Genomic DNA, 13,752 nt, shown 5'->3' on the forward strand with positions numbered 1-13,752 from the left:
CCTATCAGTCAATGGCAGGAAGCCTGCTGTATGCTACAGTGACCACACAGCGTGCTGCGAGTACTGTGTCAAAGTTTAACGCAAACCCAAACACCACACCTCTGACTACAGTGAAAAGAATTCTCTGAAGGATACGCTGAATCTTGCTCTCAAGTATGAGAGGTCAGAGTCTGGACCATTGATCAGCTACTCAGATGCTGATTGGGCCAGAGATCAAGATGATCGTCGTTCAACTACAGGAAACGTCTTTTTACTGAGTGGAGGAGCAGTGTGCTGGCTCAGCACATCAAGCTACAGTGGCACTTTGAACAGCTGAAGCAGAGTATGCCGCTCTCAGTCAGGCAGCTCAACAAGGTACCTGGATGAGAAGATTCTGAAGGACCTGGGAATGGATGATACACCTACAGTGATCCTGGAGGACAACCAAGGAGCAATCGCAAAGAATCCAGTGGATCATTCAAGAACCAAGCACATCGACATTCGCTACCACTACATCCGTGAATGTGTGCAGAACAGACAAATCAAACTGCAATACTCCCCAACAGAGGAAGTGAAGGCAGGTTATCTTTACCAAGCCTCGTACAAGGCAAAACTCTGAGTTTTGCAGAAGAGAATTTGGACTATGACAATGTAGCTCTGTTGTAAATAAGGCACCATGTTTTTGTTTATTATAGAGAAAAAAAAATCTATATGAACAAAAAAAAACTTAGAAAATAATTGTGAATGTCTTTTCTTTGAAAAAGAAAGGGTTAAGCTAAGCTAAGAGCACAGGTCTCTAATATAGTTTAATGTGAAAATGTCATTGTAAAATTAACCCTTCTGCTCTCCTTGGTTTGTTTACATTAAAAGTGGGGTCATCTGGACCCCACAACACAGTGCGCTGAACTTTTATCATTGATTTTTGAGTTTCACTAATGTCCATGGCAGACATAAAATCCTGTCCACCTTTGTCCACGTTTGTCATAGAAGGAATCACACATCAATATGTGGGTGGAGTCATCTGGACCACAAAGAGAGCGAAAGGGTTAAGTGGGAGTGTTGCAGTGATTACACAATTAGTAAAGAGCACTATACTGCCCCCTGCTGTTTTAGATGTACTTCCTGTTCTGTGAATAAAAAATGATGTTAACAGAACTTCCTTCATTTCAATCATGTCTGTAGAACATGCGCAGAAAGATCAATGTTGCAGCACCAAAAATGACAACTTACAGCTTCAACCTTGCATTCAATTCATAAACATCATTTACTGCTGGAATCTTTCTTGCTTGCAGTTGTAGAAACTGGGATTGAGAACTAGTTTCTTTATGTATCATCAAATCTATACCTCTACTGAGTATTGAGTGTAATCAGCAATCACACTGAACCCAACACAAAACACATTAACTTTGAGAAACAATTTTAATGTTAATCTGAAAGAGGGAATTCATCTTCTGAAGGAGAGACAGATCAGAGAAACACAGAGAGGACAGACAAATGTCTAACAGAAACATTTATGCACACGTTTGTCTCATCGTCTAACACACAAATAAAGTCAGGAAATGAAGAGGAGTTCCTCATGTGCAGAGAGAGAACAGCACTGCAGATCAGCTGGTTCAAGCTGAGTCGGTCCTCTTGTATGCTACCATGCTGCTCACTTTGTGGATGGAGGTGGTGAAGGAGCGCAAGCGCACCTCCTCTGATTGGTCGATTATCTGCGGCCCTGACTCCTCCCACTTCTCAGGAACCACCAAATCTTTGTCCGTGTACACCAGGAGGTCAAACGAGCCTGCAAAGAACAGCAGAGACGTCAGAGGGACTCCTGAGCAGAACAGCTGACAGACGGACGGGAACTCACACTGCGTCTCCAGCAGAGGCAGGAAAGTGACGGTAGCTGTGATCTGTCTGATGACAGAGCGGATCTCATCCTGAATGGTCTTGATCGACTTCTCTCTGGGAGCACTGGTTTGACAGGATCAGAGTGTCAGAGATCACCTCCACACAGTGAAGCAAAGAGCAGCACTCTGCATTAGCTGAAACCATTAGATTTGTGTTACACTGCCAGTAAATGTTTGCACCCTCAAAATAAGAAGAAGTGCGTCCCCTCTGCAGCCAAACGGAAAAGTTTACATGCAACGTTCTCAGTGATGGCCACAAACTCGGAGGCAGCTGTGGGGCACATATTTATCACTTTTGTTAACAAGTATTCAGAGAGTAAAAGGGAATGTTCAGAAGTCTTGTTTTGAAAAGTGAAGAAAGATTTCTTCCTGTAAAGCAGTGGTGTCCAACTCAGTCTCACAGGGGGGTAAAATCCAAAACACTCCTTAGATCACGGGCCAAACAGGATAAACATTTATTGAGCACTCTAGAACTACATTTTTAAAACTTTAAAACGGCACTTTTTAACATAATTATTATCTAGATATATAGCATTACCTGCAATAATGCTAGTGTGAATGCTGTAAGCTGAATTTAGCTGCTGAAGATGCTGAAACTGATAGCTGAAAAAACACTGAAGTTGATAGCCAGCAAAAATATTAGCTAACTTCCAAATTAGCCTTAAAAAATTAATGAATAAATAAAAACTTAGGTTAGCTGAGATATTAGCTAAACTAAAAAAATAAAACTAAAAAATCTTTGCAAATGCCAACATAGTCCAAAAAGCTAGCAGAAAGACATTTTCTAAAACTTTAAAACTGTAACTTTTTACCATAATGATGAATAATAAAAAGTCAGGAATATTATTCTGGAATAAATCAACTTAAATCTTAAATAGCTTTCAATATTTTACTCTCCATAAAAATATATTTTGTCAAAATTATACAAGTTAGAAATAAGATAACATCAGGTCATTAATAACAATAAAATAAAATGATCTGGAGGGCCGGATCCGGCCCCCGGGCCTTGGCTTTGGCACATGATTTAAGGCATTCAATATAGAGACGTCTCCATCAGAATGGTTTGGCCCAAATTAAATCCAGAGTCATTTGATTTTAAGCATCTGCTGATGCAGAGTCCTGATCAGATACTTTTGTGAAAAATTCCTGCAAAATTCAAATGTAATAAACAGATCCAGGCTGGTCCTTTTTTATAATCATTTAACACTTAAACAGAACTTCAGTAAAATAGCTCAAACAAATAACAATAGTGCTACTATCAACTAGAAGTTATGTATTAACTAGTAAAAATAGCTAATAATCTTGTGAGAAAGCTTTAGTTTCTTTAGAACTATTGAACACTTTTGATATGTGGCTCACATCTCGCAAAAAAATGGAAAAAAATAAGACTTTCTTCCAAAATCTTTGTTGTAGCATTATTATGAGGGCAAGTTTTCACGACAAGAACCTATCAACATAAAAATGTATTCGATTTCGGTTATTTTTGAAAGATTATGGATTTATTTTATTTGGATCACTTTTTACTAGGGCTTAGACTGTACAGCCATGTCACTGCCGTCTCTGCAGCATGCTGAGCGCTGCTCCTACAACAATAAAAAACACTGATCTTTTTCCTTTTAAATGCCTTAAGACTGTTGGTGTCAAGACAAAGCAAGACACAGTTGCTGTCAGTTTTAAATGTTCTTTAGTTTTTGAGTAATGAAGTCTGAATCTGTAATACCTTGCCAACGTTACCTAGCTGCTTTTGTGGGCCTCCTGCTCAAAGTGGTGCTGTATTCTGCTGCGCTTACAGTAGGAAGATGAACCTGATATGTAGACTTCTACTAGGGCATCTATTTGAAATAAGCAGCTTGAAATATAAAAAGGCATCCGATCACTGAACGGGACACAATGCTGGACACCAACCGAGTCTGAAACGATGTAACCAGAAGAGGAAATCTCTAGAAATTTGTAGATAAATATAATGTACTCTTTTGAAACACTTTCAGACTTTTTTTTATATTCTGTTTTATTTGTTTGTTTTACTTATGTTTTACTGTAAAGCACTTTGTAATTTATATCTTGAAAGGTGCTATATAAGTAAAGATTATTATTATTTTTCAGACATTTTTGAATTCACTGAAAACTGGCTCACCTGCTCTCTTTAGCCGACTTGTCACACTCGATGTCGAACTGCCATCTCTCCAGCACCTCGTTGGTCTCGAGGCAGGTGATGACCAGCACCAGCTTCTGCACACTGCACTCAAACAGCCACTCTGAAACACAAAGTCATGATGTCATGACTGCTTTCAGCACAGACCTAACCTTCAGGCCTCATAGCAGGGGTAGGGAACCCTGGTCCTCGAGAACCACCTTCCTGCATGTTTTCCAATATGAGCATTTCCAGCATGATCTTATGGGCTGGACACACCTGAACCAGGTAATTGTCATGAGTCCCTACACATGACTGATTACCTGGATCAGGTGTGTCCAGCTGGAAAACAAGCTCGGTACCCTTCTCTGTTCCAGCATGACAATAGAATGACATGTTCCTGCTGTTTTCCAATGACACACTAAGGCGGTCTGACAAGAGGGCGCTCTTTTGTGACAACAAACCATTCACTGTGTTTTCAGCTGTTTTCACAATACAATCGCAAGATACACGAGTTAAAGAAAAATCTCAGGATAACAATTTACTGCGGAGCTCTGCTTATTCTCATCAAACGTGCTCTTAAATATGCAGAAACAATGATGACTGAAAAGGAGAAAGGTCAGGATAGGAAAAGAAACAAAACAGGTAGAGTTGTCATTTTCAGAGATCCTCCAGGAATTTAGATAAAAAAAAGAGGATCTAAGGACACAAGGCTGTGTGTGAAACCTGTGGGCTGTACCTGAAACTAAATGGACAGAGGAAAGAATTTTAGAAGTTTGGGTGGCAGCTGTTCAATCATGGTTCTGTCATTAATGACAGGATCAGAAACATCCACCCGAGTCTTGGAAATGGTTTCATCCTTAATTGAAACTGCCATTTACACTACACATAATAAGGTAGCAGACAAATATACATATAAGTGTTTGTAACTCAGCAGACAAACATAGTTTGCTACACAAACTTCCAGGATTGAGAGGGAAATTATTGGGGTGATGGATACTCCTCGTTTACCGTCTTCCACATAATGGTCTCACTGCGTGGAGCAGGAGTCTCCAACCCTTGTGAGCTACTGCCATTGGCAGCTAACCCTGTTCCAGTGCTTAGTGGTAGTGATGTAACGGATCACAAGACTCACGGTTCGGATTGTGTCACAGTTCAGATCATTTTTCCAAATCAGTAAAAGGGAAAAAAACGATGAGATAAAAGCCTGAAATGTATTTCTTTCTTTTTTGGAAAAAAAAAAAAAGCCTTAAAATATATATTTAAAGAAACATACAAAGTACTTCAAAGGATAAATATACACTCACACGTATCACATCAAAACATTTGCTCATTGAGGCCTATTTATAAAAACAAAACATCTTTGAACACAAAATGCTAAAATGTGTCGTTTCTGATTATATTTACATGTCTGGAGAACAAACCTACAAAAAGTGAGAAAAGAACTCTTGGAAATAATTTTGAAAAGACTAATGTCCAAATCAAATATTAAATAAAACAGTTAAAATTAAAGGAGAAACAGTGTTGTTCAGTGTGTCTTACATATTAGAGTTGAAACCAAAGAAAGGATACTAGAGTTTCAGACAAACCATTCACAACCGACTCCACGTATTGACCTGAACGACAGACGACTGCTGCAGGTAACTCCACTGACACTAAGACACCTCCGTGAACGTCTGCAGTACAAGACCATGGACAGTGCAGCAGTGGTCAACCGTCCTGTCCACTGGTGAGTGTCGGGTCACCGTACACAGAAATGTCGTCAGCGTGATGGAGAAGATGAGCTGAGCGATACGCTGAGGTTAACATGGAATGTGGAGGATTAAAGTCCCCATGATGGTTTGAAAAAATGTTCCCAGTAGTGTTTTAATTATGACTATGAAGTTTTAAACCAAAATCTCACAACCTAAATGAATTAAAAAGCTATTTTTCATGTTGATCTGAAGCCTCTGTTTTGTCTGATAGTTATGTGCCTCGGGAGCGTAAATCTTCACCGCTGCTGCATCAAAAGTGCCAGTGCTGACGCTTTTTGTAGGATGCACGGGCCCAGAGGAAGTTTAGGATTACGGTTACGGTGTAGGGTTGAACCCCCCAGTGGTTCCTGAGCGCTGCCGTTTCTGCAGCTCAGCGCCCCCTCCAGGGGATGGATCCAATGGAGACAGCATATTTGTGACAGCTAATGAGTTTACTTTTCAGGTTCATTTTAAATGTGTGGCCAAGTAAAAGTAAAAATCAAGCCTTGGACGCAATTAAAATATGAGCGACAACACGCATCTTCGCTGCAAGTCTGACCATGAATTTTTGCTGGTCACATGTAGATGAGAATGAAGAGCATCAGCTGATGCACCTGAACTAGACACACTAGCCGGGCCAGACGAGGGGTTTGCCGCTTGTGCAGCTAGGCCGTTGAGACGTGAAAACTGAACTGATTAATTGCGTGTACTAATGTTGACAGCCCTAATGTATGTACTGTGTATATATACAGCATAAACATAAAAACTCAGCGTTCTTTCTTCATCGGCTCCTAGCCAATGACTGGAGAGATATTTAGTCAGGTGGTTTTGTTTACAGGCTTTGGCTTAAAACAGAAAATCCATTTGACAGCAAAGTGAATACAGACCAAATGGAAGGTTCAGGACTCAATCTGGACCAGATTACGTGGACTTCTTCGTACCCCTATATTTACACTCCCAATCTGGCTGCCATATTAGGAGTGTAAATGTAGGGGTACGAAGAAGCCGTAGGGGTAGGGAAGAAATTTCAGATTCAACTTTGGTGTAGAACAAAATTAGGAAAGTTAAGAAATCGCAGAAAACTTTTTTGAATAATCTCCGGTGATACATTTTTATTTTTTAGGTTTTATGAACACTTGTATGTATATTCACAATACCAGGTTTTTAAAAACCCAAACACAAGGACATTTGCTTATAACTATACCTCACTGAAATACATGAAAGGCAAAAATGCAAGAACAATTTCCATTTTTGTTTATGACAAGTTATACCAAAAATCTTTGGTTCTTAAGTTGTTGCTATTAAAGTTCAATAGAAGTCCGTTATTATCTGCTTTAATCTGACTACAAATATGGTGGATGATATATCAAAAACATCTCTTAAAGTTGGACTTTCAGTCAAAACAGGAAGTACCAACTAATGGATAATCAACTACTGCCAATCAATTTTTTGGACAGTTTTTTGATTACTTTTGGGCTGGCAAAACCACGACTATCTGGCAACACGCAGTGAAACTATTATATGGAAAACACAAAATGAGGTATGTTCATTAGGGCTGGGTTAGTAAAATTGATTTTAATCGATTTAAGCTTAAAAGATCAATAATCGATTCATACAAAATAAATCTATTTAGCACAAAGTTAAAGTCCGCTAGCTTTATGCTAACGTTTAATGGGATTTCCCATAGGACGGCTAACGCTAACGCTCCTTTGACCTAAATATACATTGATGACTAAATAAATTTATAAAATCACAGTCAGGAATTTTCCAAACTCTTTCAAGGAAATATTTATAAAGTAACCAATAGTGGTTTAAAACAGTTTTTTCTTCATACTGTCTTCTTCTTCTTGAATAAAGTGTACTTCTATAGCGCGATCACCACCTAGTGTCCAAACTGAAACGTCCTCCAGGAGAAGCAGAACAATGTTTACATGTTAATGATCTGAACATTTTAGTTAGAACTTCTCCTTTAGAGAATCCATGTAACACTGGATGATAATATAGTAGATTATTAATATAATTCTTAACAAATGTGTATAAATGTGTAAACTCAAAATTGAATTGAATTAAAAAAAAGAAAAAAAAAGAGAATTGAATCGATTCATTCTTTTGTGAATTGTTTTGGTAAATAATCGATACCTAGCCCTAGTTTTTAGATACTTTTTGGGCTGGAAAAACCAAGACTATCTGGCAACACACAGTAAAACTATTGTGTGGAAAACAAAAAATGAGGTGTATCTATAACCCTGATAAAATTACCTTCCAATCCTGTAAGTATGTGAAGTGAAACAAACTTCGTAAATGACAACCACTGCGTTTTCCCCAATATCCCGAACTTATCATACGAGTAGTGTGCTCATAAATAATAGACCTAATGGTAACAAAAGTCATAGCACACTATTCACAATGGAGCTTAAACAACTGGAAGTCTCATCTTGATTATTGCAGAATACCCTATAGTGAAGACATACATCTCTCAGGTGGGGTAGGAAGCGAGCTGCTGGATTCACTACCTTTGAGCTGGGACACCACGTTGGTCAGGTAGTTGTTCAGCTTGGGCTCCGTGGTGACCTGCAGGCTCATGTCATAGTGAGTGACTCTGGTGAAAGTCTCCGGGGGGTAAATGCCCCGCTGGTACAGGATGCTGTTGATGCCGAAGGCTGTGGGGCAGAAAGCCTCATGTTAGACGGCGCGGGGCGCGTGGGCCGCTCTCTGCTGAAGAACAGCGACACTAACCTGCTTTTAAACAACTAGTGCTGAGTGTGCTTTAATAAATACAAGAAACCTCAACCAGACCTTAAATCCTATCCCTACTTTAACTCCGGAGACACTCGGCTTCGTTACCAGCACGCCCGGAGGTGGGCGGTGCTCGAGCACCTTCACCAAAGTAAAACATCTAACAGAAGCCGTTCGCTTCAGCAGAAAAGCGTTCAGAATGCGGTTACCGTGTCCGGTTATCACGGGGCTCTGCATTGCGTCTTGTATTGCCGTAAATACAGTCACTGGCTAAAGCAAACAACAAACACGCGGGCCCGGCCGCGCGCTAGCACAGACACGAGGAAGAGACGTTGAAAAGCCCGGCTTGTTCAACAGAAACAAGTGTTCACACATACAGAAAAACTCGGCCACCAGCTCCGCGCTTCCTTTAAGGGTAATTCCTTTTAAAGTGCTCGTCATCTCGGGAAATGACGCTCGATTTTTTTTTAAATAAACTTCGTGCTTCTTTTTATCCCGAAGGCTACAACCAGCACCCGCCGTCCAATTTGAAAAATCAGTGACGACCTCTACGCATGCGCGAAAAAGACGACCCCTCCCCCCCACGTGACGCCGCAGCAGTCAGCTGGTAAATGGTCCACCCTAGGCCCGCCTCCTCCGGATCCCCTTTGGTCAATAATCCTCTCTGTGGCAACATTTTGACAGGCGCTCCTACCTTCCGTTATGACCGGGGTCCGGCAGGAAAACAAAAGATGAAGACTGAAAAGGAGAAACACGGCAAAGGTAACCCGTTCCCGCTCTGGTTCCGGTCCGCTTTGCGTGTCCTCTCTGCGGACTCGTCCCCCAGAGCAGACCCGCGGCGTTCTGCGTCCACTGATGCCTGAGCTGCGCGGTTCGGACCCCGTCCACCTTAGTCACGTGTTGAGTTGTTAGTGCTCGATGTGTCAGATGCTCGTTTATTCATTCTGCTGTAGTTCTGGTTTAAACACATGTGACTCCGGAGGCCACGTGTGATGAGAGGATGCTCGGGTTGTGAATGGGACTGTGGGGTACAAAGGACCAGGTAGGAGGAGGAGGAGGAGGAGACAGATGGAGGAGGAGAAGGAGGAGGAGACAGATGGAAGAGGAGTGCCTCAGGCTGGACTGACCAGGATCAGCCGTTACTCTCCAGGACTGAGCGGCTTTGATCGAAATAATGTAGTTGGCGCTACATACTTTTGGTGTTTATAATGATTAGTAACCTAAATGATGGGATTTAGTGTTTGTTGTTATCTGCCATTTCTTCTTGTTGCCACAGTGTTGCATTTATGAAAGTAGACAATATCAAACCCTTTCAAAGAGCAGAACCAAAACCTTTCCCAGCCCCAAATGTTCTTCATGCATTTCGCTGTGTCCATCATATTACAAAGTCACAAGATGCGCTGTCAGAAAATGCTCCTTTCTCTGCTTGTGGTCATACTCCAGGAAAGCACCAACAAAAACATTTGTATCGATCTTTTAGCTGAATCCGATTTGCTGTTTGTTAGTTGATAGTTCATTGTCTTTGGCCACGACAGATACCTTTAAATCGGGGGTCCTAACACTTTTTCTTATAGGGCCACATAACTGTGTAGGCTAACAGAAAAAGTGCAGCAATCACAGCCTAAACGTAAAGATTTACAGTTTTCAAGAAAGCCACACATAGCCACATTTAAAATAATTCACTCCTGTAATCTAAATAGAAAAAATAATACTAAAACATTTTTAAAAATAGATAATAGCATTATCGCAGATAATGCTAGTGTGAACGCTGTAAACTGAATTTGGCCGCTAAAGATGCTAGTGCTGATAGCTAACGAGGCTTAAATTGATAGCTGAAAACACTGAAGCTGATAGCTGAAAACAATGAAGCTGATAGCTGAAAACGCTGAAACTGATAGCTGAAAACAATGAAGCTGATAGCTGAAAACGCTGAAGCTGATAGCTGAAAACAATGAAGCTGATAGCTGAAAACGCTGAAGCTGATAGCTGAAAACGCTGAAGCTGATAGCTGAAAACATGTAAGTTGATAGCTGAAAACAATGAAGCTGATAGCTGAAAACACTGAAGCTAATAGCTGAAAACAACAAAGCTGATAGATGAAAACAATATTTGAAATTAGCTAAAACAGCTAACATGTTGCTGTCATACTAGCTAAATGCCAAATATTAGCAACAAAAATGACAAAAAATGGTAAAATGTATAGTTTAGCCAAACCAGCTAGTGTAAGGCTAAAATATTAGCTACACTCCAAATTAGACCTACGTCTACATCATCTTTGACCGATTCTGACATGGAGAAAAGCGGCTCTTCATATGGGTTTTGCACCAAACGTAAAGACACTTTTGTCGGTGGGAGAATCAGCTGATTTACAATGATTGTGTGAGCAATCCACCACTGCAACAGTTTAATTGTCAACTCTTTGATCTTCCTAATGTTTCAAGAACTGTAAGGTGACCAAATTTTTTGTTTGGTATTTCTTCAGTCACACGACATCAGAACAGAAACGATGAACCCCACGGAAATGAAGAAAGAGCTTTGAAGCATCTTTTAGAAGTCATTCCGTTTAATCTTTGTCTCACACCATCAAATCAGAATTGTTAACTCAAATAAATCCCCAAACTCATTTGAGGATTTATTATCTGTAACTGTGTCAGCACTTTGGTCTTTGGAGGAAGGCAGAAAGCTGCTCTAGCTCTCGTCTGGTTGTGTTTGTGTTGTTTTGTTGTCACCGTTGAATGAACGAGTGAGAGAAAAAAAAGGGAGCTGTGATATGAGTCTTGGTATGATTTTGAGGCCGAATAAAAGGGAGAAAAGAGGCAAAGACAATCGTATCTGTCAGCATTTTTCTGCTTGTTGCTGCTTGTGAACGTCTGAACAGACAGCAGACAACTCTACCATCGGATGTGTTTTCAGAAGCAAAGGAATGTATTCATTCATTTCTCTGGGGCTTGTGGCATCCTAATTAAGAATATCTGATATAATTGAACTGTTTTAATTTAAACATGAAAAAGGATTTTCTCTTTTTAATTGACTTCATTAATTGTATTGTAGTTAAATTTGAGCCAGTGATCAAGGTTAGAACCTTCTCTTAAAGCTGTTGGTGATTGTGGGTCTCTCGAACCATCATCTATTCACTCCAGTCTGTTTATAGATTTCCAGTTCAGACCTGAGGTTTCCTCAATGTGCTACACCAAAACCAAAACAAATCTTATGATCCAGTTCAGTCCAAATAACTCTGATGAGGGCAAAATGTTTTGAAAATATTTAGATTATAACCTGTTTGAGAAGAGAAAATCTTTGATAGAAAATTCATCGACTTTTGTGGCAGCTTGAGTGTAAATATATCCATTATTCAGTCATACTTAGTGACGATAACATGTAGCCAGAGCTGCCCGGCTTCTCGGCCAAACATAAAGTAAGTCATAGAGACTGCTGATCCAGACATGTCGACCGTCAGAGTCAGCAGCTCCTTAACCAAAACTACATAAAGAAAACAAATAAACAAAGCCCAAAAACTAAGACTACCAAACCCCAAACTAAAATAACAAAACCCAGCACCGTAAGACTACTGAGGACAAATAGGGGAAAAATAACCAAAACATGAATTAAAAAAAAGAAAATGAAAATAGCTAATTATTTAAAGTAAGAATGACTTAATTAGTATGTATTTAATTTAGTTAAATGTATAAATTGATGCCTGAGGTTCACATAGATGATAAACTATGTAGGTTTTTACATCCTGTTGACCTGAAGACGTCTTGTTGGATCAACTCTACTTCCAGAATGAACAGATTTTATATGCAAAGCAAAAACGGTGGTAAAAAGTTTGATCTTTTATGAGTTAAAAGCACATATCTTATGCTGAACAATATTGGTTATAACAAAATCACATCTTTTATATTTTTGCTCTGTTTTTGCTTTTTTATTTAGAAACAAAGAAGGTCATGAATGCAAATCCAAATTTCTTAAAGACTAGAATTAGACTATCCGGCTCCTTGGAGGTTTTGATCAGTAGAAATTGAGTCCAAATGGCTTTTACTGTTAAAGGTTGCTGACCTCTGCACTTGGTGATGTGTGTCTTGGTGCAGCTGCTCGGCAATAGAAACCCATTCCATGAAGCTCTCTGTGTACTGTACTTGGGCTGATCTGAAGGTCGCATGAAGTTTGAGCGGCATCCAGATGATGCACGCTGGGGTCGCTGGGAGCATTCTGTTCATGCAGCATTTGTGCTGTCCTGACTCAGGTTTTTTAGGAGTTTTTCCTTACTGGGAGGGAGGGTCTAAGGGCAGGGATAGCCAGTTTTATTTAGTCTGTTTAGTCTTTAGCTATTTTTCCATATTTTATGACTAACTTCTGCATCTGTAAAATTACCCGCATGAAGCCCAATGACGCAAATTTTCTTTGTGATTTTGGGCTATATAAATAAAATTGAATTGAATTGAATTGCAGTCAGGAAGGAGCTAGTACAAGAACCTTACTAACAACCAGAGGGTGGCATAAGGGTGCCGTGCAACAGTCACTCATGTCATGCAGCTTTCATGTTCCTTGCTAATACCTTGTGATTCATTAACCACATGCATGGCCATCGATGTTCTGTTTTCATCACGTGCCATAACCCCTTAACACCTGAAGCATCGTCAGTAACGCCGAAACACAAAATCTTTAACATACTGTAATTTTTCAACAGTTAACAGGATAACTCCAGTAGATTCTTCAAGACAGAAAAACAATGTGGTATAACGTTAAGTATAAGCCAATATGTGTTTGAAGAAAGTTCCAATAATTAAATATATAGCTTCCCTTCAAAAGGCAGAGACTTCTAAGTTTACCATGTTGCACGTGTGTACCCACTCATCTGTAGTGTGCGGAAATCAAATCAGGGCACTTGATGGGGGTGAAAAGCTTTGATTTGATTTAGTAGCAGGACGCCCCCTCTGGCCTGCTAGGAGAATGCAGCTGTGTTCACTCAGTCAAGTGTTGGGCCCTCAATCTTTTGTGTTCACTTTCTGCCTGTTGTCAAACTGCTGCTGCAGAGAACAGCTTTAGACAAAAGCTTGAGCCCATGTCAACGTCTTACTGAAGGAATGGGACAAACATACATGTACACAGTTCAGTCATTCTCTTCACTTTTCTGTCTGTGATTAAACTCAAGCGGGACGGTGAAACCACTGTTGGTCCTCCCCCCGCTCCCTCCCTCCCTCCCTCCCTCCGTCCTCACTTGGACTCAGTGGAAAGAGATGAAGTCATTCCACTTCATTCCATCACCACCATTACCCAC

The 13,752-nt window shown here is 40.2% G+C and overlaps 2 protein-coding genes across 3 annotated transcripts in view; one reads left to right on the forward strand and one right to left on the reverse strand.

Annotated features, from left to right (window-relative positions):
- Positions 1-1,379: 1,379 nt before the first annotated feature.
- Positions 1,380-9,033, reverse strand: mad2l1 (MAD2 mitotic arrest deficient-like 1 (yeast)). Of its 2 annotated transcripts, none has more exons than XM_024288390.2 (5): positions 8,684-8,837; positions 8,252-8,398; positions 4,009-4,129; positions 1,835-1,938; positions 1,380-1,765 (listed from the first exon to the last, which is right to left on the reverse strand). In XM_024288390.2, the coding sequence occupies exons 1-5, from the start codon at positions 8,709-8,711 to the stop codon at positions 1,593-1,595; spliced, it is 573 nt and encodes a 190-aa protein (XP_024144158.1). In that variant the 5' UTR covers positions 8,712-8,837; the 3' UTR covers positions 1,380-1,592. The 2 variants fall into 2 exon arrangements, with proteins under 2 accessions (XP_024144158.1, XP_024144157.1); XM_024288389.2 differs by lacking the exon at positions 8,684-8,837 and adding an exon at positions 8,852-9,033 and having other exon boundaries at positions 1,385-1,765.
- Positions 8,960-13,752, forward strand: part of afap1 (actin filament associated protein 1) — a 59,491-nt gene continuing 54,698 nt past the window's right edge. Inside the window, exons 1-2 of the mRNA XM_024288385.1 lie at positions 8,960-9,081; positions 9,159-9,236. Coding sequence (XP_024144153.1) covers positions 9,206-9,236 — 31 coding nt within the window. The 5' untranslated portion in view covers positions 8,960-9,081; positions 9,159-9,205. The remainder of the gene's footprint in view (positions 9,082-9,158; positions 9,237-13,752) is intronic.

The sequence above is a fragment of the Oryzias melastigma genome, linkage group LG18, assembly GCF_002922805.2.
Source record: "Oryzias melastigma strain HK-1 linkage group LG18, ASM292280v2, whole genome shotgun sequence".
NCBI lineage: Eukaryota > Metazoa > Chordata > Actinopteri > Beloniformes > Adrianichthyidae > Oryzias > Oryzias melastigma.

Coding starts and splice junctions, on each gene's coding strand:
- mad2l1 (XM_024288389.2), bottom strand. CDS start 8,915: ATGACGAGCACTTTAAAAGGAATTACCCTTAAAGGAAGCGCGGAGCTG. Junction 8,399..8,851: donor GCTGGTGGCCGAGTTTTTCT/GTATGTGTGAAC, acceptor TCTGCCCCACAG/CCTTCGGCATCAACAGCATC. Junction 4,130..8,251: donor CGTGGTGTCCCAGCTCAAAG/GTAGTGAATCCA, acceptor TTTGTGTTTCAG/AGTGGCTGTTTGAGTGCAGT.